Raw genomic sequence first — 27,556 nt, forward strand, 5'->3', positions numbered from 1 at the left:
GTAAGCCAGTGTGTTGGCGTAACCCCCAGGATCACAAGAAGAGCCTGGGGGAGCCAGGGGTTCTGGGAAGCTGGAGGTAGATACTAGGAAATTGAAGCCATGGGGCTTTTAGTTGCTGAGACTCCTCCATGTGGGAGTAGATGTGGCCGTCAGCATCTCTGCACAGAGTAGATGCTTGTTTACCGTCCTGACCTTCCTCGCTGGAAAGGGAAAGGCCTCCTCCCAACAGTGAAGCTGCAGCAGGAGGGTCCTGGCAGAAGACTCAGGTTGGTTCTAGAGCTGTTCTGGGACTATGCTTGGCCTCCATCCCCTGCCTGCTCAGCAGAAGGGAACTGCTAGACCAACAAAAAGCCATGAATCTAGTTCTTCCGACACCACGCCTAGGATCCTTCTGGTGTGTCCAGTGTACAACTCTTTCATGGAGCCGGCCCAGCCTTGCACTGTAGCTCAGAGAGCTGGCGAGGGGCCAATTGCGGGTGTGAGCCGTGTCCGGGCTGACCACTCTTGGAAGCACCTGAGCCGCCCTCCCAGAAGGAGCCCTCAACTGGCCTTGGATTCCGTTCTTGAGGTCCCCGATTCTCAAAGCATGTCTCCATTATGTGTGTCAGGGGGTAGAAAAGGAATGTAGTTTTATTAAGTAAATAACCAAGTTTTTAAAAGTAATTGAATATAATAATCCTTAGCATTCCTTCAAAACAAGAATGATAGAAGGGAGGAGGATGAGAAGTTCCATATCTAATTCCATGGGAAGGTATGTCTATGGGCATGAGATTCAAGAGACCAGAGCAAAGATACCACGTGCTAGAGAAGACACCTGATGGTTCTATCAATTCTTCCCAAATTAAATGTGTAAGAGAAGCCCTGTACAAATTTAGGGGGCAGGAAAGGGGGCTTAATAAAGTAAGTCATTAGTTCATCTGGAAGAGCAAACGGGCAAAAAGTTCCAAGTTATAATTTGTAATTGAGCTGCTTCTCCGCGGACCTCCCTGGTGGGGGAAACCTCAGCTAACACCGTGCCTCCTCGGGGGAGCACCCCAGACCAACAGAAGAAGACGTTAATGATTCAGTGAATAATGTCAGAAAAAAATGATACAGTGGGACAATACTTTAGGTCTTACCTGATTTTTACACCTAATATTTCCCCATTCTGGCCCTCTGCCAGTCAGTCAAGACCATTTTGGACTCAGGATGGAACACAGAAAATATAACTAGATTATTTTCCTTGTTTTATTTATTTTTTTAAAGATTTTATTTATTTATTTGACAGAAAGAGATCACAAGTAGTCAGAGAGAGAGAGAGGAAGGGAAGCAGGCTCCCATCTAAGCAGAGAGCCCGATGTGGGGCTCGATCCCAGGACCCTGGGATCATGACCTGAGCCAAAGGCAGAGGCCCAACCCACTGAGCCACCCAGGAACCCCTCTTTTCCTTGTTTTAAAGTCAAAAACCCTTCAAGAAAGGAAAAAGGACTCTGAATGAACAAAGCATCTGGGAGGATAAAAAGGACGGAGGCTTCATTAAGAAATCCTCCGTGAGAATTAGAAGTACAGGTGACCTCACAGGGGCCTTCTGAGGGTGGGATTCGGGACTGGGTATTTGTACAAGCACCCCAGGGGATCTTGTCATGGAGTGGTGGGGGAACCAGCAGGCTAGATTAGTGGCTTCCCACCTGGGGGCAAAGTAGAATCTTGCCTAGGGTGTGGCATGTTCTGGGGGAAGCCCCAGTCCAGAGATCTGTAGACTGACAAGGAGGGAGGGAGCCCAGGCAGCTGAAGGCATCACAGTTAAGGCTTCCAGTGAGATTTTAATAGAGCTGGGAACTCCTGGCAAATTCAATTTCCTTCCTGTCCACACATTTTATTCTTGGTAGTGGGGTGGTTTTTAAACAATGTTACTCAAGTTTGTGTTCCCAGCACACCTGTTTCTTCTCTTTCTACTTATTTTCTGAATTTCCTATAACAAATTGAAATGTGCAGGCAAGTTGGGAGACCTCTGTTAAGGCAGAGATCTGCAGAACTGTGGTCCCTGGGCCAGCAGCACCGGCATCACCTGGGAACTTTCTAGAACTGTAGTTTCTGTGTCCTAAGCTTGATAACGTCTGGCATGAGAAACTGTGTGTATGTGTGCGGGGGGAGCACTCTGCGATTTAACAGAGGTCATCTTGACACATCCTCTCCTTTCCGAACCACTGATGGTCTTACAGAGAAACCTTTAAAACTACCCATGCCTGAGACCCACCCCCACTCCCGACTTTGATTTAGTCAAGTGTGGGGTTCCTTAGGGAGTGATAATGTTATAAAGTTAGTTATAAAGTTGGAGAACCGTTAGGGCTTCAGAAGAACACCCCCACCCTTTCTAGAACAGAATTGTCTTTCGAAACTAAAAGTGAACCAAAGAAAAACAAGTGTGTGTGTGTCTGGGGCTGGGGAGGCATATAATTAAGAAAAGACAGTGTTCTGAAAATAGAAGGATTTCGAGGTTCAAGCATAAGTTTGTGAGGGCAGTACATATATCGATTTTGGCCAATATTGATGATTTTTATTATAATGGGACCATTGCCCATTTTTCTTTAGAAGACTGATTTCTCCTATGATTGTAGTTGTTTGTACCTTTAGTATCTGATGACTGAAAATATTATATAAAGATTAGGAAATGAATCTGGTAACATTTTAAATGTTACAGCAGCATCTAAAAGACCTTTGAAAAATAGAAATATACAGAGAGAGCTATCACTTTTTCAGAAAATGTCAGTACCCATAAAAACTGTCTTATGATACTCTCAGGAAACCTGAGGTCTCTAAGTTAGGATTTTAATACCTTTATTTAAAAGAGCTGGAGAGGTGCCAGGCTGCCTCAGTCAGAAGAGTGGGTGACTCTTGATTTCTGGGTCATGAGTTTGGGCCCCATGCTGGGCATAGAGATTACTAAAAAAAAAAAAAAAAGAAAAAAATTAGATAAAAAAAATTTTTTTTTTAGATAAAAGAGAGAGATTATATTGATTTTTTTAAACTGCTTATCTTTACATGATGTGAAATGTATAAAATCCTTTTAGAAGGTTTAGGACATAGTAAATTATGCTCAACATATTATATTCCAATTATTTGCAATTTAACCATTCATTTGTGGTATCTCTGATATCCTCTAGTAATTATAATATTAATTTATTATACCACCACATTTCTCCATTATATTGGAAAAGAGCACTTACCATATAACTCAATGTAAGTTATTTCTGAATGGGACACTTCTGTCCTTTCACAATTAAAGAGATTTCTAAAAGTAGGACTAATTTCTCTGAATATGTCATCTTTTGTGACATTTTCTTAATTTTAGCTCAAATATCACAACTTCCATTTCTTTTTGCTTTTTTGTTCTTTCTTTTTTCTTCCTTCCTTCTCCCGTCTTTTCTTTAAAATGTGCTTTAAAATTTCACTCAGTGTAAAGACGCCTGGGTGGCTTAGTTGTTAAGCATCTGCCTTCGGCTCAGGTCATGATCCCAGGGTCCTAGGATTGGGCTCCACGTTGGGCTCCCTGCTGGGCAGGGAGTCTGCTTCCCCCTCTACCCCCTCTCATGTTTGTGCTCTCTCTCTCTCTCAAATAAATAAGTGTAAAATCTTTAAAATTTTTCAATCAGTTTAGTTGGACATTTTTCTAATAATTTAAGGGACATACTTTGTTAACTACTTAATTGTTAAGTAAGTTTAGTTAGAAACTGTTCTAATGATTTAAAGCCTCTTAGCGCCAGGGACTACATTACCTTCCTCCTTGCTGAGTATCTTTTAAAACAAAGGTTGAAGGCTGGAAACTCAGCCAGTGACCAAACGTAACTTGTTTTCACTGCGGTTTATTGAATTTTGGAGTGAATTTCCCTAACTCCCCTAAATGTTTCTGTTTTGCATAATGTGAGTATGTACTCATAAATGTTCTTCTCTTCAAATCAACACAACGAGTCAACAAAACTGTGGACTGGGTTCTACCCCAGAAACGGTGGCAGAGCCTCCCTTTTGCCTGGGAGTGTGGCCTTTTCCTCTGTGGGCAGGCTCCTGGCGGGAGGGTCCTGGCTGCTGTGCACCCCGGCTAGCGACAGCTTTGCTGTGCCCTGCCTGCGTCTTTACAGAACGCTGGGGGTGCTTCAGGAAGCAGGCCAGGGAGTGCTGGTGTAGCAGGAACGTCAGCCTGGTGACCGATCCCCCTTCTATCTGCCTTTTGAAACTCAAGTTAAACCATCACCGCCCACTAGAATCTATTCCTAGCCCAGCACTCATTGCCTTCTTTGAGGTCCTCTCCCTATTACTTCAAATATGCCGTTATTCCAGCACGGATCACGTTTCCTTAGAATTATTTGTGTACGTCTCCCCTACCAGACCAGGGACCCTCAGGACAGTGACTTTTCAGCCCGGGACGCAGAAGTGTCCCATATGGACCAATGCAGAGTTGGAAGGCCAGCCCCGTTGGCTGATGCCCTCAGATGAGCATGAAGAAGACAACGTGCGAATTCATATCGCTGTGAGTCACACGGGGCATGCATCCCCTCCTACAACCTTCTCCCCTTCTTCTGTTTTATGTCCCGGACTCAGCCATACAGATATTTACAATTTTCTGAACATACCCTGTGATTTCGTGCAGCTCTGTGCCTTTCCACTTTCACATTTGCACACATACCCATTTTGGGGAGGAGAGGGGAGAGTGGGCAAAACCCTAGCCTTCTTTCAAGTCTCAGCTCATGTATTTTGTCCCCCCCAAAATTTGACCTCTGTCTTCCAAAGTTGAGCTGGATGTCCCTCCTCTGTGCTCCCACAACATCCTTTCTTTTAACTGAGTGGCCTATTTAATCCATGCCCTCCATTTCTTCTAGAAAAGAGAATGACAGATACCCACAGCCGAATGAATGTTCTCTGATCGTCGGATGCACTGAGATACCCACAGTCTCCTGCATTCCCACCCCCCCCACCTAATTGTTTACTAAGCTCCATAGCATGTGACCCCAAACCTATTTCTGCCAGTTGTAACTGTGAGTGAAGTTAGGTTATTGCCTTTCATGTGACTTAAATGAAAAGCATACAAGTGAAAAAAAGAGTAGTGTTTTCTGTGAGGACAATGGATGCTTTGGAAAGATAAACATCTATAAAATTGTCCTGTTGACTCAGGTGTAGGCGACAGAACAGGGATGGAACGGGCACACAGAAATCTTGAAAGGATCTCCTCTCACATCGCTTAAGGGCACATAATTTTTAAATGGGCCGTACAGAATCCCAAACTGGAAATTGTTGAAGATACCTAATGAGAGTGGTTTTGGGAACTCCTGTCAGCAGACCCACACCACAGTAGAACCCTTCAGATGTGCGTTGAAGATTAACGGTTAGATTAGGTTTTTACCTGCCCAGCCGTGGATTGTACTGAAATGACTGGGATGGAGGTGGACGCTGTTTGTCTCCCTCACTTGACTGTGAGTTTCTTGAACACAGGGATCACATCTTACTTCCCTTGGGAGTACCTATGCCTAGGAAGAGTGTTTGGCTCCTTTAGACGACTTTCTCTAAGGGCTTCTTGACTCAAGGGGACTCCTGAATTAATTTTTGGTTAAGGGGATCAGGGGGTTTCAACAATAAGGTCTTTTTTTCCATTGCGACCACTAGGGGGCAGTGTAGCTGCATTCTCTGGGAATGGCCATCCTGGGGAGCTTGTTTCCAAGCTAGATGCCCTCAACTGTGATGAGCCCCCCTCAAATGTGTTGGAGAACCTATGGCATAAAGCTCGCACCAACACTGGTGTTCTTTATGTGTTTCCTTTGTTTATTTTTGGGAGCTCACTGATTCCATCTTTTCTAAACAATAAAAGGACCAAGTAGTAACCACCACCTCATTAAGTTAATTATTAAACCCAGCCAGTTTTGGAAGGAAGAAAAGTAAATAGGCAGTAGAGAAAAAAGCCCCTCATGCAAATTAGTGTAAGGATTACAAATTGGTACAGTGTAGCTCACAGTACTTTATAGTGAGGGCTTGGAGGAAGCATTACTGAGAAATTTATGGAGATTGTGTCCTTATGAATGGACAGACTTTAACACTTCCTCCCTCTTCCTTCTTTCGGCTCTGATGGGCTGGAATCACAGACTCCAAAAATTAAGCTACTGGTTGCTCATAGGAAGGAATGTCCTTTTCTAGGACCAAGATGGTAGTGAGATGAAAAAGAATTCAAGACATTGCCTTTGAAAGAAGAAAAAAAAACCTGTGAAAGTAAAAAAGAATGATTAGTTTGCTTTTGAGTGAGTTGCCATGCTGAATTACAGCGGAACGGATGGCCTGGGTTGTGGAAGAGTCTTTGACGACGCAGCCTGGAGCCAGGGGAGGGGAGGCAAGGCCGCCTATGTCACCAGAACTGCTTCCAAAGTAGTAGTAAAGCATGACTGTTCCAAAGTACTACTTGAGAATTAGTTAAATCTAAAACGAGATAAGTAGTCCTGTGTGCAGTTTTCGTGGCATCTTGAACTAGCCAACCTAAAGGTGGAGAGATTTAGTTCACAGGGCATGGAGGGAGCCTCTGAGGCAGGCTGGAGGCTCACCTCTGCCTCCAGCTGGTGACGAAGGTCAAGGGTCCCGTTCCATCTCTCCTTCGACCTGGCCCCTCCGTAAAATATGGAGACGGGGCGATTGGACAGCAAAGGATCTCAAGACCTCTCCTAGGTCTAGACATTGGCATCTTCCTTTTCCAGAAACTAACCCTTAGATACTTGCCCTCCACTTCCTTCTGTTTCTGAAACACTACTATTTTAGAGGTCCTGTGAAAAAACACAGCAATCACACCAATTGCTCTTTCCCCATCCACACTTAATTTACCTTTTTGCTTACATCTGGCAGGGTTCGAGATATGGTTGGAATGGATACAAGAGGATTTTTCCGATGAAACAAGAACGGATGTTACTGCTTAAACCACATGAATTCAAAGGGTTTGTGTTCAGAACAGAAACTCAAATCCAGTATGTGCCCTCTAGTTGCTCACAGTTGACGGGAGTGGTGGCCGCTTACTCCAAATGGGTAAGAAAATACATATACTGACATTTCAAGTCTGTACAAACATGTAAGACTGCCTTTTAAGGTTTTTTGTTTTGTTTTGGTTCTGGTTTTCGACTGCTGACCATTTTCTTTCCCACTTTGCCATGGAGAAGGCATGAAGGCGTCTGGCAAGCTGTCCATGGTCCAGAAGTCCAGTTAGGTCTGAAACCAAAGTTCCACCCTTGACCTCCTCAGAAGAAATAACTTCTCCAGCCCCTTCACAGAAGGACCACAGCTGCAGGAGCTGTGTGGCCCCTGGGCGTCTTAATGGCTCCTTTTCAGAAAGTGTGGTCTTACTGATTTGTTTGTGGCATTACTCAAGAAGTTAAGGTACAAAGAGGGGTGAGACCCGGCAGCTGCCCTCAAAGTGCTTGTCACTAATTACAGCTTCCCTCCCCTTGTACCTCTGCTTCCCCCAGACTTTTGGGTTAAGAGGGTGGCCTCATGCCTTCTTCGGATAAAACCTTGGTTTCCTAGGATTTAGGCCATCAGTGAGTTGGGTCTCCTTTTTGCCCTTTCCTCGAAGAGCCCTTCTCGGTTGCTGAACCCACAGAAGGACTATAGAAATACTTGGGGGTGGGAGGTGGATTGAGAAAAGTCGCTGGGCTATCCATGGCCATTTTCTGGGGCTGTCCTTGCTTACTTGACTTTGTGAGTTGCAGCTGGGCCTGAGCGGGCCCACCTGTGACAGGCAGACATTATCCCGAGCAAGAGGGAGCAAATGCACTCAAACCCCTTAGGGCCATGCCGGCTTGGGAGCGCAGGTAAGCCCCGGGCCCCTTATTTTATCATCGCAGGTGATGACGCTGGTGTAGAAAGCCTGGGTTTGAGGCCCCTCACTTAGAATATAACTTGGGGAAAGTCTGAAAGCCTCAGTTGCTTCTTAGTAAGATGGGGAGAAAGTAGGCCGAGATGGCTTCGCGGGGGCGCAGGAGGAGCGCACAGCCGGGTGCAGACGCAGGATCAGTAACCGGAACCCTCGCCGCGGTTGCCCCCAGAAGACCCTGCCCACAGGCACGTCCCGGGGGCGGGAATCCTTCCTGGAAGAGGCGCGGGGTGGGGCGGGAGGCGGGGGCGCGCTGGCACCGGCTGGGCGCCGGCGAGGGGAGGGCGAACTCGACCCCGGCCTGGCCGGGGCGCGGCCGCTCGGGCGAGTAAGGGGCCGGGCCGGGACCCGCCCAGGCGGCGGCCGGGTCCCCTGGGCTGGGCGCTGCTGGCGGAGCCGACGGGGCGGAGAGGAGCGCGGCAGGGGGAGGAGTGGGAGGAGGGGGCCGGTCAAGGGAAGTGCGACGTGTCTGCGGGAGCCTTTTTATACCTCCTTCCCGGGAGTGGGGCCCCAGCAGCCGCCGCCGCGCTGAGAGTTCCCGCACCTCCGCTCCCGGGAGTCGAGCTCCGAGCGTTCGTCCGCCGCGCAGCGTCCAGTCCGCCAGCATGTCGGGGATCAAGAAGCAGAAGACGGTAGGCTGCGGGCCGCCTGCCCCCACCCCGCCGCCGCTCCCGGGCACCCGGTCCCCTTCTCCGGGAGCGGGCGAGTAGCCGGGAGCGGAGGCTCCAGTGCAGGGAGGGGAGGAGGAGGAGGGAGAGCGGGAAGGGGGGACGCGGGGCAACCCTCGTGGGGCAGTCCGTCTCCGCCGGCGCCCCGGGGAACCTGCGCGGCCCGGGGTCGCCACGCCCGGGAGGGGGGCTCCGGCGCGCGCGGCGGTCCTGACCGAGCCAGAGGGGCAGGGACGGGAGATTTCCTCTCTTCCCCGAGAGCTTCCCCGGACCCGCCTTTTCTTCCGTGTGATCTCCGCGCCGCTCGTGGGTGGCCCAGAGCCCCGGCCGGTTCCGCCGGGTCTGTGCGCTGGGCGCACGTCGGCGGCACTCCCTGGGGTTTTGTGCCTGCCATCTCCTCGGAGGGGACATTAATGACAGACCTCGTGGAGGAACCGGCAGCCGCCTCCCCTGGCGGCCCTTAGCCCTTCAGCTTGACTCAGCGCGGTGCTGGCAGCGGGCGGCACCTCGGGGTCCGCCCCGGGGCTCCTCGGCTTGGTGGGTTCAGATGAGTGGACTGTTTTGAGGAGGCTCAGCTTAATCCAGAAGTGATCCCGGCCATCCCCTTTTGGGAAATAGATTGTCTAAGAAAAGTTCCTTTCTTGGCAATAGGGGTTCCTACGTTTTGTTTTGTTTTGTTTTGTTTTTTTTAAAGTAGGCTCCACGCCCAACGTCGAGCCCGTGAGGGGCTCAAGCCATGACCCTGAGATCACCTGAGCTGAGATCAAGAGTCGGTTGCTCAACCGACTGAGCCACCCAGGTGCCCCCAATAGAGGCTCCTATTAATTTTGCTTCCTAAAAATGGTAGCAGTGATCACTGACTCCGGGTGGGAGGACCCCTGCAGACAGCGTTCGGTCCACACCAGAGGTGGGCTGCAAGCCTCGCTTAGGTCTCAGAGCGCAGGCGGACTGCGGATGGTTCATCTTTTATCGCACCGCAAGCCTCAGGTGGTTTATGCTGGTTACCGAGAGGGTTCACCCCCTCATAGAATTACACTTGAACTTGGCACAGAGTAGGTGCTCAGTACGTGTTTATTACTGTTATTATGCTTATCACTGAACTATCTTTGAGGTGTATTCCTGGCCGGCTGGGAGGAGAGATGGCCAAGGAGGACTTGGGGGAGGGTCTTGAAGGGGGTTGGGCAGGGGCGGCAGCAAGGAAAAGGCAGTGGGCGCTCCGTTTCAGGCGATCACATAAGACAGGCAAGAAGGTCCAGGATGAAGGCGGCATCAACTAAAGCGAGAGTGATCTTCGGGGTCCAGCTGCCTTTTGTAGGAGCGATTTTCAAGTGCGGAGACTCTCAGTATTGTACTATCTTTAAAAATATTAAGTGAAAAGCATCTGTTTTATTCGCATCTAATATGGTATCTTCTCCCGGACAAGCTGTGGTGGCACTTGGCGGCTTTGCCTATCAGTGGGGTTTTAGTACTTCTTGCCTGCTTCAAGAATCCCTTCCCCATTCTGATAGGGAGCTTTGTCAGGCATTAGTAAGGAAGGGGTAGGTGGTCTTTTCCTTCACACCCCAGTCAGCAGACCCTCCTGCGGTGAGGAGGGCCCCAGAGCAGGGCCTAAAAACTGATGCCCGGCTCTGTGCAGTCAGAGAGTGAGAAATTTGAGGGCCCAGAGGGTTTGCTTTTCCTATCTGCTCATTTGAAGCCTTCTATTTTTTGTTTGGGTGTGTGTGTGTTCTGTGTAGGATTAAATTAACACCTGAAAAAGCTAGCAGCACTTCTGAACTTTTATTTAGCCAACAGGATTATAATCCGCATACTAACACGAGTTCCAGAAGGGCCCAGTAGAGGCGGCTGGGTAAAGGAAGCCAGCTTTAAATGCATCTGAAATCTCTCAAGCTTTTATTTATGTTTTTTTTAAATTTTATTTATTTATTTATTTATTTATTTATTTGACAGAGATCACAAGTGGGCAGAGAGGCAGACAGAGAGAAAAGGAAGCAGGTTCCCCGCTGAGCAGAGAGCGGGATGCGATGCGGGGCAGGGATCATGACCTGAACCAAAGGCCAAGGCTTTAACTCACTGAGGCACCCAGGCGTCCCTCTCTCAAGCTTTTAAATGTTAACTCTGCATGTATCTGAAACCTTGCGGTCCCAGACAAAATATGTCCACACGCTTGGCCTTGGAGATAATCATTAGTTGAGCAGTAGGTCGTGCTGATCTAGAACGGTATCCTAAAAGTGAGGCGGGGCTGCCTTTTTCAGAGACTCACAGGGATCCCTGCGCTATTTTCTGCGTTGTCCACAGAGGGTGGTCGCTGCACACCACGGTCACTGCGGTAATTGCAAATATCTGTTGCACTCCTACTGTGCGGGATGAATACAGCACATCTTTCCCAGGATTTTTTTTTGGGGGGGGGCACACTCTGAATGAGCGACTATAGGATGACTTTCTTAAGAGCTTGAGAAGAAAATGAATTTTTTTTTTTTTTTTTTTTTTTTTTAATAAGGGAAGGTAACACATTCCTTCTGGGCTCGGTGTCCTTACCATGAAAAGCACAGACAACCCTGTGTCCCATCCGTCTCTCCCTCCCTTGCCTGACTTACCTCCAGCTCTGGCCACCAAACGTCCCGCCCACATGCACTCAGACCCAGGAGAAGGAAGGAGGCAGTCTGCCTCCACAGGACTGGAAAGAAAGGCAAAGGCCCGATTCTTTCTTCTTGCATCATTTCCTGGATTAGCATTTTTTTCAAGGCAATGTTGTTGTGTTCGGACAATGTTATTATGTCCCAGAGACAGACGACCAATCTAAAAAAGACAACTGAGATAGTAAAATACTTTCCAAAACATCAAGCAAGCCAGTGGTTGGGAAGGAGTGAAGGGGTATTGGTACCTTAAAATGATCCATAAATATCAGCGATTATTTACCTTTTATTATTTTATGGAGTCTGTACAATACCACATTAGTTTTCTAATAGGAGTTACTTCGAAAACTATTTGACGATGCTCCAAAGGGCGAGACATGAATTTTCGAGGAGTATCCATTGGAAGGAAGGAGAAACCGGCACTACTTAGAGGCCACACCGTCTTTCATTTCATCCACATGGAGGCCTGTGCCCTGCCAAACTGAGCCCCGTCTCTAGGGGAGGAGCATGCCTAGAGCAGGTCAGGGTTTGAATCCAGGTCTGTCCATCTTCCACGCTCATGCTCCTGCTGTATCTGTTTCAGGATGTAATCTCTGGTGCATAGTACCCATCTGTGAAGTGGAGGTAATGATGCCTTAGCCCTTACAAGGTTGTGAGGAGTAAAGAACTAAAGAGTATCTCGCACAGTTCCAGGCCCCGAGTAAGTCCCCTGTATGTGGTAGCTGTAGTCACTCCACTACGACGTCCTGTTTCGTCAAACAAGAAACAGAAAGCACAGGTCCTAGTGTTTCGAAAGCTGGGTAAATAAGAACCACCAGAATATTTAGTAAGAGTGAACAGCTGCAGAAGAATAGAAGTCATGATCTGAGCCGTCGTCGTGAAAAGCTGGAGAGAAGAGCAGGGCCGGTCATGAGTGCACACACACCAGAGCAACCCAAAGATCGGCAAGATCTTGCCAACAACGTTGGCCTAGAAAGGCCTTCTATGTAGGGGTCACTATAGGACTAACCTCTCTCCACCCTTCCTCTGCCTTCAACTGTTTCCACATCTGCCTTAGAATTAGTGTTTGTCCAATTCATGCTGTTACCCCAGACTCCCCTGTGTGGACTTGTGCCATTAAAGATAAATGCAGCTCTGTCGGAGATCGGTATCCGTGTCTTTCATCATGTTTCTGTCCAGGCACAGAGTCTGCAGTTTGCTTAGAGGATCATTAGGCCTAACCTGAACGTGGGTTTGGGGACCCGAAGAGGAATCAACAGTGTCAATGTCAGTCCTCTAGGAGGGGACTGTTTATTTCAAAGTCCTTGAATAAATAGTCCCGGGCACTCCTTAGTCTTTGTGTTTGGACATCTTAGGAAAACACAGAGACCAAACATTAACGTGAATATAATGTCATTTCAACAAAGCTTTCATCCCCTGGGTGATCACAGGACAGCCGTGATGACACGCCTGCCCAGCCACCTGACACAGCACCTGGTACATACTAGGTGCTCAGTAAGTTGTTGTTGCACAAATGGCCCCAGAACTCATTAAACGGTGAATGTGCTTGTAGGATCTCGATTTTTCTGAGAGTTCCCTTTCTCTCTCCTCTGTCTGCTCCTGTGTGCTTGCTTATTTTTGCCTGGGTATTTGTCATTACCACTGGAAAAAGATTTGCAGGGGTTCTTTGAGGCTTAGGATGAAGGGCCGTTTTTTGGGGTAGAATTTGTTTTGTTTCTGCCCGGTCTCTGGCAGCACCACGGGTCTGGGACCACTTTGACCTAAATTTACCACTTTAGGTGTTTCAGACCACCCAGGTGAGGTGAATTTGAGTTGCAGTTTTGCACACAAGGGCCAGCTTCTGCAAACAAGTTCTCACACCCACCCCACCCCGCCTCCCCGCAGGAATACTTTCAATGCCAAGGCAAACTGTCCTTGCAGCCTGTCCGTGTGGGAGGTGGGTTTCTTCGTCCGTGTAGGGGAGGACTCTCACGAGCCTCGGCTTAGCTTGACAAGGCTTTTTTATTCTTCCCACTTGGGTGCGTTCCGGGCTTCAATTTCTGCTTCAGCTCCCCGTGAGGCTGTCGAAATCGTTCACACCTGCTCCTGCCAGGAGAGAAGTGCCTCCCTGCTTGCCTACCTCTTACGTCCCTACTTCCTTGTGGATTTTAACCTGGTACTTTCTTTTTCTCTTGTCAGCTTCTGATGTTTCTAATTAGATTATAACTTGCGTTTCTTATTTGTTTGCATGGAAGGAAATGTGTGTAACCGAGACCATCAGTGCTGGAGACAAACATCTCCGCCTTTTCTTGATTCCTGTGTGTCACTAAGGTTTCCCATGCGACCTTTATCTTCCCTACTTGTATCATTCTTATAAAGGGAGCACATTAAAAAGAAGTGCTTTAAAAACCAAAATCAGATTGCTAGTCAGAAGTATTTAATTTAATCCTTTCTCCTTACAAAATACAAATGTCAGGGCTGGGGAGGGAGCGCTTACCTTATCTGGGTGAGCATCCTTTGAGATGTGCACCATTCCGTCTCCTCCTTAGCGCTGGTCCAGTTCAAGTGTATTCTGGTCTGAAAGGCCCCTTCTTCATTTTCCATGTCCTCCTCCTTAGCTACCTTGAGGTCACAGCAGCCGCAGCACAGTTCTGGGGCTAAGATCCTGACGTTCCCCGCCATTCCCAGGAGTGTGGGAACCAGGCTCCTGCCCTGGTGTGACCAGGTCAGCACTTTGAGGGGCTCTGGGGGCTGCTGGAGTCTGTCCATGCCTCCTGTCCTCTGGGGTCCGTCTGGGATCACAGGCACATCCAGTGCCCCCTGCTTTCAGAGTCCCCCAAGCTACTTGGTCCCTCTCTCCCCGAGCCCAGCGCCAGGCACAGGACACCACACTCTCAGACTCACACTGGTGTGTCAGCGCCCTTTGCTTTCAATAAATATGAAATAAAATTTTCCAGCAAGGTCAGTTAACAATTACATTGGATATGTACAGATTTGGTCTTCTTGTTCCTCTTTTATGCCTTTTCAGTCACCAGATAATTTTTCAACTTAGCATAAATTGGTGCGCAAGATGGAACTATTTTTTTTTTCTCTCTGTAAGGGAGCCACTGTCCCAAACTTGAACTCTCCTCTGATAACACATGGTGACTTCCATCCGTTGGCTGGGGTGACTTCCTGTAAAACCTTCTCAGCAGGTCTTTATGCATTTCAGATTTTCTCTGGAAGTTGATTTTGCTGTAACTGGTATCGAGGAAACATGACTGCCACATAAACACAGCAAACTCAATCTGTCCAGCGGCAAATATTAACTTTTGGCCATAAAACTGTATGGCCTGTGACCTGTTACAAAGCTTTTCTAAAAGTTGCGTGAATGTACTATGTCACCTGCTACATCGTTAGAGGTGATCATTTCTATGCCAGCTTAAGATTTGCTGTAAATATCTACTTAGCAAGTGCTTTCTGTGTTTTGTTATGAAAATTACTGATATTTATCCACCTAGCATCTATAGCTAGTGTAGTGCTACTGCAGTTACTTCTTTTTAATGTATGCGGGTTCTGTGCTTTGAAAATCATTTGCAGACTTTGGTTAGAGACCTACGTCACCTATGTTAAAGTCTGAGATATTATCCCCATAACCTTTCACTGACTCCCTCCCCAGTCATCGTTTATTTACGGATAATTCATGCCTTCCCAATTTCTAGCAAGATGAGCAACCCGAGATATTGGCGACAATTTTTATTTTATTATGTATTTCCTACTGTTAAAAACCTGAATTCATTTTTCAGTGCCCCGCTCCTGGTCCCATTGTCCACTACTTTGTTTTCCTTAAGGTCTCTAAAATCTTTTCCCTTCTTGTTCCTGTCACGTCCTCACGTACCTCAGACTCCGTTCACTCAACAAGGGTTTACTGAATAGCCCGCCTAGGATCTGGGCTTGCCGTCATTAGCTGTAGCTACTAAAGCCTTGTATTTTCTAATGATAGTTTTTTAGTCCATTCAAACTCTGTCATTAAGTCTTTTCTAAACATAGCATCTACTTTTTCTAATTGTAACACCCCACCCACAACCTTTATACTCTTTCCACCTTCTGTCCAGTCAGTAAGTACTATAGTACCACGGGTCCAAATCCACACAATTCTCCCACTGACTTCTCATACAATTTAAAAAATCCTTTTCTCTACTAAGCTAAAATTTTAAAGACCATATTTATTTATTTGTCTGGGAGAGGGAGAGCGAAAGAGAGAGAAAGAGCACAAGCAGGGGGAGAAGCAGGCTCCCCACTGAGCAAGGAGCCTGATGAGGGCCTCGATCCCAGGACCCCGAGATCACGACCTGAGCCGAAGGCAAACGCTTAACCACTGAGCCACCCAGGTGTTCCGGAATTTTAAATGATTTACTTTTAATTCAGGTTGTTCCTGTTTATTTTTATTTTTTTGAGCCCAATGGCAGGGCTTGGACTCATGACCCTGAGATCAACCTGAGCCGAGATCAAGAGTCAGATGCTTAACGAGGCTGTTCCTACTTTAAAAATACTGTATTTTTAAATACAGGACCTTAACATTTTACTTCTGGAAGAAAAATTAAGAGCTCATCTTAATAAGCCCTGTGTAATTGTGACTGATACACTGCTTTTTCAAGCTTGCCCAGGGCCGTCAGCCCTGCCAGCTGGTTGGTGATCCTACCATGGAGTTGGAACTCTGGCTCCTGACTGCATCCCCACCACTTCTGTCTGTAGCACATTCCTTTTGAAGGAGGCCCTACCCGTTTCTTTCTACAGCTTTGCTTCTTCTTTTATTGACTTGGAAATATTTTTCATAGATTAAAAAACAAAACAAAACACCACTCCTGAGTTGATTATCAATGAGTCATGATTACACCCTGATTTAGCTCTAGCATTTTGTTTTGACCTTCTGGAGATACAGACCAAAAACCAGTGTTCCCCAAATGTTAAGTTTACTATTTTGAAATATTTTTTGAGTGGGCAGCCCATATCCCTTTCGAAAATTCAACCTATTTTCTTAACCTCACTCACTCCCTTAAGCCTTCTCAGTTTAATTATTTTATCAAAAAAAAAAAAAAAGAAAAGAGAGATGCCAGTGATTATATGGTGTGTGATACAGATAAAACTGTATTTGGTAGAAGTCGGACCTTGTCAGTTACTCAGACCTCTGATCCTGTAGTTCTTAGAATTTCCAGCTTAGCCTCCAAATCCACCCATCTCTGTTTATCCTAAATTCATGAAGTACCACAAAGCCTATTATAATGATTGTGTGGTCCTGCCACGTGAATCTACCGTGTCCACTGAGTCCCAGTAGAGAGGGGCCGTTCCAAAATTATATGAGCAATTACAGCTCTTGGACCATGGGATCAGGAATACAGCAATGCATTTGAGTACTTACTAAAAAATAAAAAAAATTTTATACTTTGTGTATAAAATTTTTATACTTTTTTATCCATTGTGTTTACATGAGTCATATAAGAAGAGAGCTCCTAAAACGTGGACATTAGGATTCCACCTGTGGGATTTGCATATTTATCAGGAGTTTTGATTTCTAGAGCATGTTTTCTTAGAAAATTCCTACGGTGTTGCGACTTGTTCCTCTCCAGCACTGAGCACGAATGTGACAGGCCCTGTTCCAGGGGGTTCCTGTGCTTTATTTTAGCTCACCTCGGGCTCTCATCATCTCAGGAAGCAAGCTTATGAACAAATAGTCAGAAGGGAGCTCATTTAACTGAAAGAAGTCTTTAGAGAGTTACTCACGGGAGAAGCTAAAATCTTCTTAGCTCCTCTGTGGTTAATAAGTTGTTTATTTCATAGAGGGAAGGAGACTTAGGTAACTAGTATTACTGCTTCATTTGCAAAATATTTTGGCAGCTGCCTAGTGCTAATATCTCAAGATAATAGTAATGAAAGCTTTTCTTTCTTTCTTTTTCTCCTTTTATTTTTTCTTCTTTGAGAGAGCGGGAGCACACAAGCAGGGTGGGGAGTGGGGCAGAGGGAGAGGGAGAGACAAAGTCTCAAGCAGACTCCACGCCCAGCACAGAGTTCAAGGCAGGGCTCGATCTCCCCATCCTGAGATCATGACCTGAGCTGGGATCAACAGTCAGAAGCGTAACTGACTTGAGCCACCTGGGTGCCCCAATAATGAATTCTATTTAGAGATACTTCCCAGCATTTTTTTTTTTAAAGGGTAAAGGACAGGTGATAGCAAATGTGTGTTCCTTTACCCTTACACTTTTTCCCCCCCTTCTGGTGACAGAAGGTGAGTAATTGGAAAATGAATTTTCTCTGTTTTCAGACCCAACAAGCATGGGTAACAGTTTTATTTGTCAGCCTCACCACTGCGTTCCTATTCAGCAAACACAGAATGGTTTGTTTCCACTAAAGCTGCTAATACTCGAGCCAAGTAGTAAGTGTGATTCGTAGACATAGTAAAAGGTGACCAGGCCACCAGTGCATTTTTCATACAATAAAAATTTGACCCAAATGGAGGTCAATGCTGACGGGTGTTGGCGGCCAGATGGAGATGGCTTTGATTTCAGTACGGACCAACAAGGTGCATGTAGAGACTCTTTGAGCGTTAGAAGTCACCTTCCGTTTTGGGGGAACGGTCGCATTAGCGTGAAGAAGAGAGAGCAGCACCAGTGGGTGCGATGCTGGGGGTGAGCGTGAACTCCTTTACTGGAGACAGGGTTACGGTATTTCAATGAAGAGAGTAGTGTGGTGACAGCATAGAAATTCTATCCCAAGAAGCCGTGTCTTCACTGCGCCAGACACGCTGGATACACGCTTCTGTCCAGAGCATGAGCTGTAGCAGCTCAGTTAGCCGCTTAAATGAGCGGGAAAATCTGGGTCATCATGAATACCTGGTTTCTTCCACTATTTTTTTTTTTCCCAGTGTTGAGTCTACCTATTTTTTTTTCAGAAGATTTTATTTATTTATTTGAGAGTGAGACACAAGCAGGGGGACCGGCAGCAGGAGAGGGAGAAGCAGGCTTCCTGCTGAATAGGGAACCCAACTCGGGGCTTGATCCCCAAGACCCTGAGATCATGACCAGAGCCGATGGCAGACAGCCTGGTCTTTCTTTTAATAAGTCTTTTAAATAGCGCACTGAGAGGAATTCTTGATTGCAGTGTAAATCTCCCTCAGGGTTCAGAAAGGTGTCTTCCTTGATCCAGCTGGGTTCCCTAAACGGAGGGAGCAAGCATCTATTCAGGGACTTTCCACAGTATCTTATCTCACAGTGACCAATGAAGTAAGTGCGGGCTGTTCTCTTCCGTGGTCTTAGGAGTTCAAACGGCTTGCCTTCAGAGACAGTGCTGGGAGGGACCGCCTGGAAGCATGAATGCTATGTTTTCCATCATTCTTTTTCTTTTGTTCTTTAATGTAATGGAGATCATGGATGGTAAGACCATCAGCATGAAGAAGATTATTCTGATTATTTAAAGCCGGCTTAGAATTTTGTCTTTGTGGATGCAGATGAAGGCAGGGAAGAAACTGAAAAGACACCAGTGGTTGCCCTGACAGGGATTTTCCTCAGTGGCTTTCTGGAATGTGGTATCATCTGCAGAAGATGTGGATTTTAGCAAATGCCGTTAAAAGGCAATAAATTTTCGTTTGGATGAGGCTCTGTGGCCAGTTTTAGGAGCACTGGTGTTTGGAATGAAACCCAGCATCTTGCTTTAACAACACAAAGCTTCAGTGTTCTAGCGGTTGAATGCACGCACTCAAGAAGAAGTGTCCTTAGAAATCGTGGCAGTGACTTACATGTAACTCTAGATCTTGCCTTGTTCATTATGTGAGCGCTGCACAGACCAGCATTCATGACCTTGCCGTTCCCAGAGCCCTGCAAGCTCCGGCGCCTGTTCTCTGGCTGTGCGAGGGGCTCCGCCGGCATTTCCACAGCTCCGTATGGAATTGTAATCTTTCAGGATTCAAGGAGCCCGTGACCTATGCACAGCTTATTACCAGAACTGATTGTGAAAGTGTCAAAAAAAAATACAGAGAGGTAATAAAACACAGCCTACAGTGGGCTGATTGTAGGGTCAGTGTTTGCAGAAGGGCAGCCCAGACCTGTGTCACACCCTACAGCTCTGTGGTTTGGGGCATGTTCTGAAACAGTTCCCCGTTTGGGGAGGGACACAGTTTGCTGTGTGCTGTGTTTCCACAAGGGGGGTTGTTACCTCCCTGAACCCTAGTGGGGCTCCTTGGGGTAAGGCACAATCCCTTCCTTTCATCATGCTCATCCTAGCTTCCTCGTAAATTCTTGGTAATCCTCGCAGCTCTCCAGAGTGGGTGGTTACAAGTATTACAAATCCTAGACAAGGACACTAAAGAGATGGGGCCTTCTCATGAGCCAGTGGGAGAGTAGCAACAAGCCCAGTTTCCCAAGATCCCTAGTATCTCATTTTGTCCCCCAAGACGGAAGCTTGGGGACATGAGTGATACTTGAATGAAGGGTTTCTTCCTGGGATTGCCCCGACTAATTGTGTGTCGTGAGGCACTATCTGGCCTCATTCCCATTGAGAGAGTGAGTCCTGTGTTACAACACCTGAAGTTAAGTGGTTCAGCTAATTACATGTGTTTTTATGTGTCTCTAAAAGACACACGTGTCTTTAACACGTGATCCTTGAAGTAGAGTTGTACATTCAAATGTTTCTGCTGTGTGTGTGTGTTCTAACAAGGACACTGGGAACTAAACCATTTCTTTGCTGCTAATTCATCCTGGAGTATGTTCTTATTTCCATGGAACATCAGACTGCTGAAGCCATGTCTCTTCGTGGTATCATCCCGGTTGGCTTTTTGAGGATAATTGGCCTGTGTAATGTGGAAATGGTCATTATCTAAAGAAGTTGATATAGACAGAAGCTAGAGGGAAGAAATGGGCGTGAGTCAAGGAGCTCTCTGGAGGGGGGGAGGGGTCTCCAGGCCCTGTGGTGAGGAGTCAGGCGGTTAGGCCCCAGAGGTCCCAAATCCAGCCCCTTGCCTGTTTTGGTACAGCCTGTAAGCTAAGACCAGTTGTTACATTTTTTTAAATGGTTGAGTAAAAAAATCAAAGGAGGAATTCTATTTCATGACACGTGAAAGTACGTGAAATTCAAACTCCCGTGTCTCTACATAAAGCTTTGTTTTAACTGGGCACTGGTCATTCGCCTATACGTTGTGGCTACTTTCCCCAGAGACATGACTATTTGCAGGAGACCCCATGGCCCGTAAAACTCCTTCTGACCCACCCTTTTTAAAAAAAGATTTTATTTATTTCAGAGAGAGAACGAGCAAGCATACGCAGGGGGAGGGGCAGAGGGAGAAGCAGAGTCCCCATTGAGCAGGGAGCCTGATGTGGGGCTCGATCCTAGGACCCTGAGATCATGACCTGAGCCACCCAGGGATCCCTACTCTCTACCCCTTTCAGAAATGTTTGCCACCTCCTGCTGTCGACCATGGGGTACAGTGCCCAGTTCTGATCCACTGTGGCCAGCGGCCTGTGAGCCTGTCCTCACATCTGAATTCAGAGGGCTGGGGGCCTGGCCTTACTTCGCCAGCTCCGTCTCCCGCCCCACCACACTGATTTGTGTTTGGTGTATTGCCATTCCTTTGTTTTTTAAAAAAATTACTTTTACAGGAGTTCAAGAAATTCATTGTCCTGTCTCCTGTAATGATATTACGGAGTTATTGTTCATTTATATTTATATTCTCCTTAGAGAGACCCAGGGGAGAAACTTCCATCTGCTCCTGGTACAAGAAGGGTTCTATTTTTCGGAGGTGTTTGCTTGTTTCTTTGTTTTGTTTTGTTTTTGTTTTTGGTGTCATCCTTTGGAAACTGGAAACCGTGTGACTGTCTGGGTTTCCCCCCTCAAAGCGCCTGCCAGTGAACTCAGGTGTGAAGGTGCAGCCCACGGTGCATGGTTTTGATCCAGCTTCATGCTTGGTGCCCTGTCCCTTTATGTCTCTGCACCGTTTTCTCTTTTCTTTTTCTCTTCCATTTCTGATTCACGAGCTTTCGCTATGCTTTATGTATCTTACAAGCCACTGTACATTTCTTAAGGAACCATGCAGAAAATATTAAAAAGAAGACGTGTTTAAATTTTTGTTCCAGAAGATCACAGAGCTCTCCTTACGGACCCACTTCAGAGAGCCCTCCACCTTCTCCCCATTATTGTGTGACCGTCCAGAGCTCTGTGTCTGCAGGGCCTTCAACACTGGTCCCCAACAGGCTCATCGGCGCATCGGCGCTCCTGGGTCTCGTGCGCTCTCCACCTTGCCTGCAGGCTTACGAACAAGCCACTTCCGGGGGGACGATCAGATCAGAGGCTCTTCATCTAGAATCCAGAGAACTCAGGACAGTTATGAACAAGGATAGGGATTTTTTTTTTTTTCCCTTTAAGAGACATCAGGGTGGGGGGCGGTGGTAGGGAGGGGCAGAGGGAGAGAGAGAGAAAATCCCAAGCTGACTCCATGCTGAGCACAGGAGCCCACCTTGAGGCTTGATCCCACGACCCTGGGATCATGACCTGAGCTGAAATAATAAAAAATCCGACACTCAAGTGACTGAGCATTTAATTTTTTAAGGCCTCATTCAAACAGATCACTTAAAGGACTTGACTTAAGGTACCCTCGTGGAGCATTGATTATGGCTGTCACCATTCATCATCACTTCTTTCTTCCATAAAACAAGGAGTATACATGTCCTCATACAGAAATCTCTTGGCTTTTGCCATATCAACTCCTTGTATTTTCTGGTGAGAAACGAAAAACCTGGGGCACCTGGGTGGCTCAGTTGGTTAGGCGACTGCCTCCGGCTGGGGTCATGATCCCAGGGTCCTGGGATCAAGCCCGGCATCGGGCTCCCTGCTAGGGAGCCTGCTTCTCCCTTTCCCTCTGCTGCTCTGCCTGCTTCTGCTCTCTTGCGCTCTCTGTCAAGTAAATAAATGAAATCTTTAAAAAAAAAAAATGTATGAAATGAAAAACCTACCACTTTCACACTCCGATTTGTAGTTCATAGTAAAGAGATTTGTGTCTCCACATTTTCAGAGCTGGATGTGGAAGCATTTATAGGTTTGGAATTGGATAAAAAGAACAAACATTACCAGGGGTTAATGACCTAATACTTTTCATGTGGTTCTGTGCCTCTAGTGGTTCTGTTGTTGTTTTCATTAATCAAGAATATTTATTGTTCATGGACCGGGGAGCCAAGCTTCATTGAGAGTATTCTCTGCTAATATCTGGGTGTTGTAAGTCCCTGGTTAGAATTCTTTGTACACTTGCCCGTGTTCGGTGCTGTCTCGTGTTCCATTCATTATGTGGGTTCTGCATGCTTCCCTGAATTGACGGAGACCTGAGTGGGAGCTTAGGGACTGTCTTGTCCAATATTTTTCAATCCTGCTAAGCTTTACAAAATACTGAGGCCTGCGCTGCACTCCCAGAGAATCGGATTAAATCAGTGTGTGTTGGTTTCTTTAAAAGCCGACTGGGAGTTTCCTCAATTCTTCCCCGCTAGAAAACCGTGGTCTAGCTTGATTTCTTGCTTGGACAGATGTGGAGCATTGCAACGTGCCCGAGGGCCTGCAGCTAGCCAGTAACAGGCTGGGTTTCTCTACCGTGGGATGCTGCTTGCCCTTTTTGGATTTTTTTCTTTTTTCCAGAAATGTTAGGCCATTTCCTAGCTAAGGCAGACTTCTGTGATGGCTGCATTCCTCGTGGAATATTTAAAATGAAATACTGCAACTGGAATGTTTAAAAGCTTGCCAGGCTTGTCCTGTTTTGCCATTACCTAATGAGCAGACAGCTTTCTGGAAAAACCTGGAGAGCATTCTTTTAGTCAGCTGTTCTTGGCTGTGGTGACTATTTAGCCTTGGAAATGTGCCCCATTCTCATATCACAATCAAGAGGCTGGCCCATTTTTGTAAGCCGCTTGTGATTCTTGATAATGTAAGTCTCCAGTCCTTGCTGTTGAACCTAGTGTGTTCTGGTGGGAATACAGCTAAAAGAATTCCTTTGTCGCATTTGAGACTTGAGTATCAGGAACCCGCAGTGGAAGAACTCTCCAAAAATGCCTTTGCTTTGTGAGTGGTCAGTGTAACCGGCATTTCTAGGGGAAAATGTGGAAGTACCTCCTGGGCAGAAATGCTGGCCCTTTATGTTTTTCGTTCCTAGCACTTAGGATTACTTAGAATGAATCAGTCTGATTTATAACCTAGCCTTTTCCACCCATTGTGACTTTTCTTGCCTCAGTTTTTCTGTTTATGGGTTTTGATCAACTTAAATTTATCTCATTAAGTTTAAAAATCAATGTTTCTAGCACTTACCTTCCCAGAGATTTTTTTTTTTAAAGATTTTATTTATTTATTTGACAGAGATCACAAGTAGGCAGAGAGGCAGGCAGAGAGAGAGGAGGAAGCAGGCTCCCCGCGGAGCAGAGAGCCCGATGCGGGGCTCGATTCCAGGACCCCGGGATCATGACCTGAGCCGAAGGCAGAGGCTTTAACCCACTGAGCCACCCAGGCGCCCCGAGATTATTTATTCTTAATGCAGTACCTAGAAGAACAAGTAGGCATTTAATACAGATATTTAGGCTTAAAGAGATTTGATGACTCAAGCCCATGGCAGTTCTTAAGTTAATGGTAGACTTTGTGTTCTGCAGTTGGTTTCTTTAGAATGGCATCTTTCTTTTTCCTTCTGTCTTATTTTGAAGTGAATTTGATTACAGCTCTTTTGAAAACTGTGTACCCATCTTTATTAAGCCTAAAAGAAATTAAAACTGATCCTTTTCCTCTAATTCTCCTATACAACTATCAGGAGGAACACCAAATTTCACTTATAGTGGGTCAGGAGACCTTGGGATCCAAAACGACAGAGAACAGGGGGGCCTGGCTGGCTCCGTCGGTGGAGCCCATGACTCTTGATCTCAGGGTCATGAGTTCAAGCTCCACGTTGGGCATAGAGCTTTCTTACGGGGGGAAAAAAAAAAAAAAAGCAAAATGATGGAGAACACATGGCGTGGCATCTTGGAAGCAGGGTGAATAAGAATAGGGAATTCTTTAAGCGTCTCACCAGCCTGTGAGAAAAGTAGCAGGGAGAGCTGCCAAGTGAATTTCCTCCTCAATAAAGCTCTTTGTGCCTCTTTTGGATGCTGTTCATTTTCATAGGTGGTATAATTTCAAAATTTCGTAGAGTAGAACATCCTTACCAAGTTACTACCAGAGACCTAACTTCTATCTCTTCATAAGAAAACAACATTAGCTCTCTAAGGTTTATCTTCTTGCCCCCATGTGAACTATACCTTGAACCAGTCCGTATCTAGGGCTGATTGATTCTAGTTCTGCCTGCCAAGGATGGAGATTTAAAAAAAAAATGTGATCACAAAGTTGAGATAACAATCATTTTTTTTTAGCTATACTTAGCCTTATGAATAAAGATAAACATTTTAATGTGTTTTGAGAACTTATTTTAAAAAGAAATGATTTGGTGGAGCAAAGATTTAAGTGTAAGAGAATAAAATTATAAAGCTACAGGAAGGAAACATGGATCTTTTATAGTCTCATAACCTTTCTAAGCGTGACGCAAACTCAGCTATTACACATACACGAGCTCACGTAAAAATACAGGTTAATATAAAACCATTTTTAAAACTATGTGCCAAAGGGTTTTTTTTTTTTTTTTAAATTGAAACAAAGTCAAAAGATAACAGCCTGGGGTGGGGGAAATTTGTAACTTGTAGGATACATAGAGCTGCTTTCCAGTATATATATATATATATAGCACTCCTAACCCCCCCAAAAAAGAAAAAATCAACAACAAAAAAAAAATGTGAAAGAATATGAAATTCACAGAAAAAGAAATACAGATGGTTCTTAAGCATATGAAAAGGCACTCAGTCTCATTCATTAGCAGAAATACAAATTAAAAGTGGAGATTTAACTTTTCATCCATCAGATTGGCATAGGTAAAAACTGAAGGTGACATGGGTTGGCAAGAATGTGAGGAAATGAGCATTCTCATACATTGCTAGTGCAGGTGTATATTGGTACAGTCATCACAGAGCTGTTTGGAAATATCTATCAGTTAAAATAGAGCATTTTTTTGAGCCAGCAAGTCAAATTCTAGAACTTTTTTTCCAGAGAGATCTTGCACATGGGTAAGATAATATGTGTATGTGTGATATTCTTGGCAGTATCGTAATAAAGACTTGAAAACAAGCTAAATATCAATCCCTACAAGAGTTGGATTAGTACATACTCAGCACTGGCTTGTTATTCTAATATACCCATAGTACAGACTAGTTTGCAACTGTTAAAAAAGAATGAAGTGTCCCGGTGTCCCCTAGGTATACCAATATGGGAAGATCGCCAAACACTTTAAGAAAAAAAAAAAAAACATAGTGCAAAACAGTGTCTATAGCCTGGTAACATTGAGGAGAAAAAAGAAACAAGATACCATACAGTTTATAACATACAGTTTATAAATGCCCAGAATATCTGTGGAAGGATACATGGTAAGCTAATAGTATCTTTCCACCAGCACGAGTAGCTAGGTAGGAGATTTACTTTGCAAAAATAGAAGACTCTGTCTATCTACCTATCCACTTACGTAGATATCTAGCCTACCTAGATAATGTATATAGTTAAGACCTGTGAGGTCTGTGATTTTATCCCGGTTACCATCTAATAAGAAGCTCTGCAACAATAAGCTTGTCGTAGTTTCAAGGCAGAAGACATAAGACCCCGTGTGCGTTGGTTTCTCTTGCCCCCTCTCCCATGGGGGTGAGTGACATGGATGCATCTAGATGGGTCCCTGCACAAGCAGTGAGTTACATGACAGGAGAGGAACTCTGAGCTTCGGCAACCTGAACCTTTTACCAATAGGCAATAGGCACGCAGACCCGTTGCTCTGGGTGGAGGTGCTCTCTCTCTAATCCAAGGCTATTCCCTCGGAAAGACAGCCTGGGATAGACAGCAGTTAGCACCCCACTCACATGGTGTGCAGAGACATGAGAAACCCACGGAGATTTATTGCTCTCTTATTTATTTATTTATTTAACTTGGACACACGTATATACATACGAGGTTGGAAGGCTAACTTCCTTCAGGTAACTCCTGATACTTTAAGGCTTTCACGAGCTAAGTTGTGTAGAGCATGAACTCACTGGTCCCATTAGTGAGCCTGGGTCTAACTAGTCCCCTAACCCTGCTTAGATCAAAGGTCGTTATGGCGAGAGACTCCATCCTTGGCTCTGGTCCGCTCTGGGCAAGGCACATAGCTGGTCTGGAGAAGCCCCAGCTGAGAGTGAGAGCATGAATGACCCAGCACAAGTCATTCTCCATGAGTGTAGCAAACAACGGTCGTTGCCTCCTCGGGCACGTGGGCTGCTCTCAGATTTGGGAATCAGACCCATTTTCTTTAGCCCTGGAGTGAGCCTGCCTTTGTTCTGTCTCCTGCAGCTCCGTTTCACACTGAAATTAAATGGAGGCCTGTGCTCTGCAAGTCTGAATTGAGAATGGGCCCGAGTGGGTGGGTGGCGGTGGCTTTCTTGGTTTTGGCACCTGGATAGCAAAGTAGCCCGGGAACAAGCTATCATTCATCAGTGGAACACACTGGATTTCTGTCTTACGGGTCAGGGTGGGCCGAAGGAGTCACGGTGGAGGAATGAGTTAGCACCCTGTTAGTCGCTGCCGCGCCCCTCCTGAGTTACCCTGAATGCCCTGTATTCTGCTCCAGCAGCAATGGCCCATATTTTTAAACTTTATTGAAGGGTAATATACATACAGGAAAATATATAAATCTTACCTGTGCTGCCCAGTGAATTTTGATAAAATACACCTGTGTCACCAGCCCCTAGACCGAGAGACAGATGCTGACCGATTCCCAGAAGCTCCTTCTCCAGTCACTGATTCTCTCTCCCAAGGTCACTATGGGATTAGTTTTGCTTGGTCTTGAACTTTATCTACATTGAATTGTATATGATCTGTTCTTCCATGCCTGGCTTCTTATGTGTCAGCTTACATTTGTAAGGAGTGTCCAGATTGTGTGTGGTGGTATTTGTCCGTTCTCAATGCAGCGTCCTCGTGATTCTTAGCAAGGGCTGACTGTGTCCTTCAGGGGGTGTTGACGATGTCTGGGGACATTTTCTAGTTGTTGGAACTGGGAGTAAGAGGAAGGTCACCGCTGACCATCCTAAGATGCATCGGATGGTCCCCCATAACAAAATATTCGTAGTGCCAAGGTTGAGAAAGCCTGCTGTATAGAATTCCATTGTGTGAACATACAATTGATTTACCCACGCATTTCTTATCTTAGCGCTCAGCCCTGACTTTGAAATCCTTTTTTTTTTTTTTTTTTTTTAAAGATTTTATTTATTTGACAGACACAGCAAAAGAGGGAACACAAGCAGGTGGAGTGGGGA

At 45.9% G+C, this 27,556-nt stretch overlaps 1 protein-coding gene across 2 annotated transcripts in view; it reads left to right on the plus strand.

Moving 5' to 3' along the window:
- PAPSS2 (3'-phosphoadenosine 5'-phosphosulfate synthase 2) overlaps positions 1 to 27,556 on the plus strand; it is a 123,147-nt gene that overhangs the window by 45,510 nt on the left and 50,081 nt on the right. Inside the window, exon 2 of one of the 2 annotated variants that reach the window (XM_032883021.1) lies at positions 6,853 to 7,029. In XM_032883021.1, coding sequence (XP_032738912.1) covers positions 6,895 to 7,029 — 135 coding nt within the window. In that variant the 5' untranslated portion in view covers positions 6,853 to 6,894. Of the gene's footprint in view, positions 1 to 6,852; positions 7,030 to 8,216; positions 8,506 to 27,556 lie in introns of those variants that run through there. The other variant, XM_032883022.1, reaches the window with a different exon arrangement.

Source organism: Lontra canadensis, unplaced genomic scaffold (assembly GCF_010015895.1).
Source record: "Lontra canadensis isolate GAN:19392208 unplaced genomic scaffold, GSC_riverotter_1.0 scaffold85, whole genome shotgun sequence".
In the NCBI taxonomy this organism is placed as follows: domain Eukaryota; kingdom Metazoa; phylum Chordata; class Mammalia; order Carnivora; family Mustelidae; genus Lontra; species Lontra canadensis.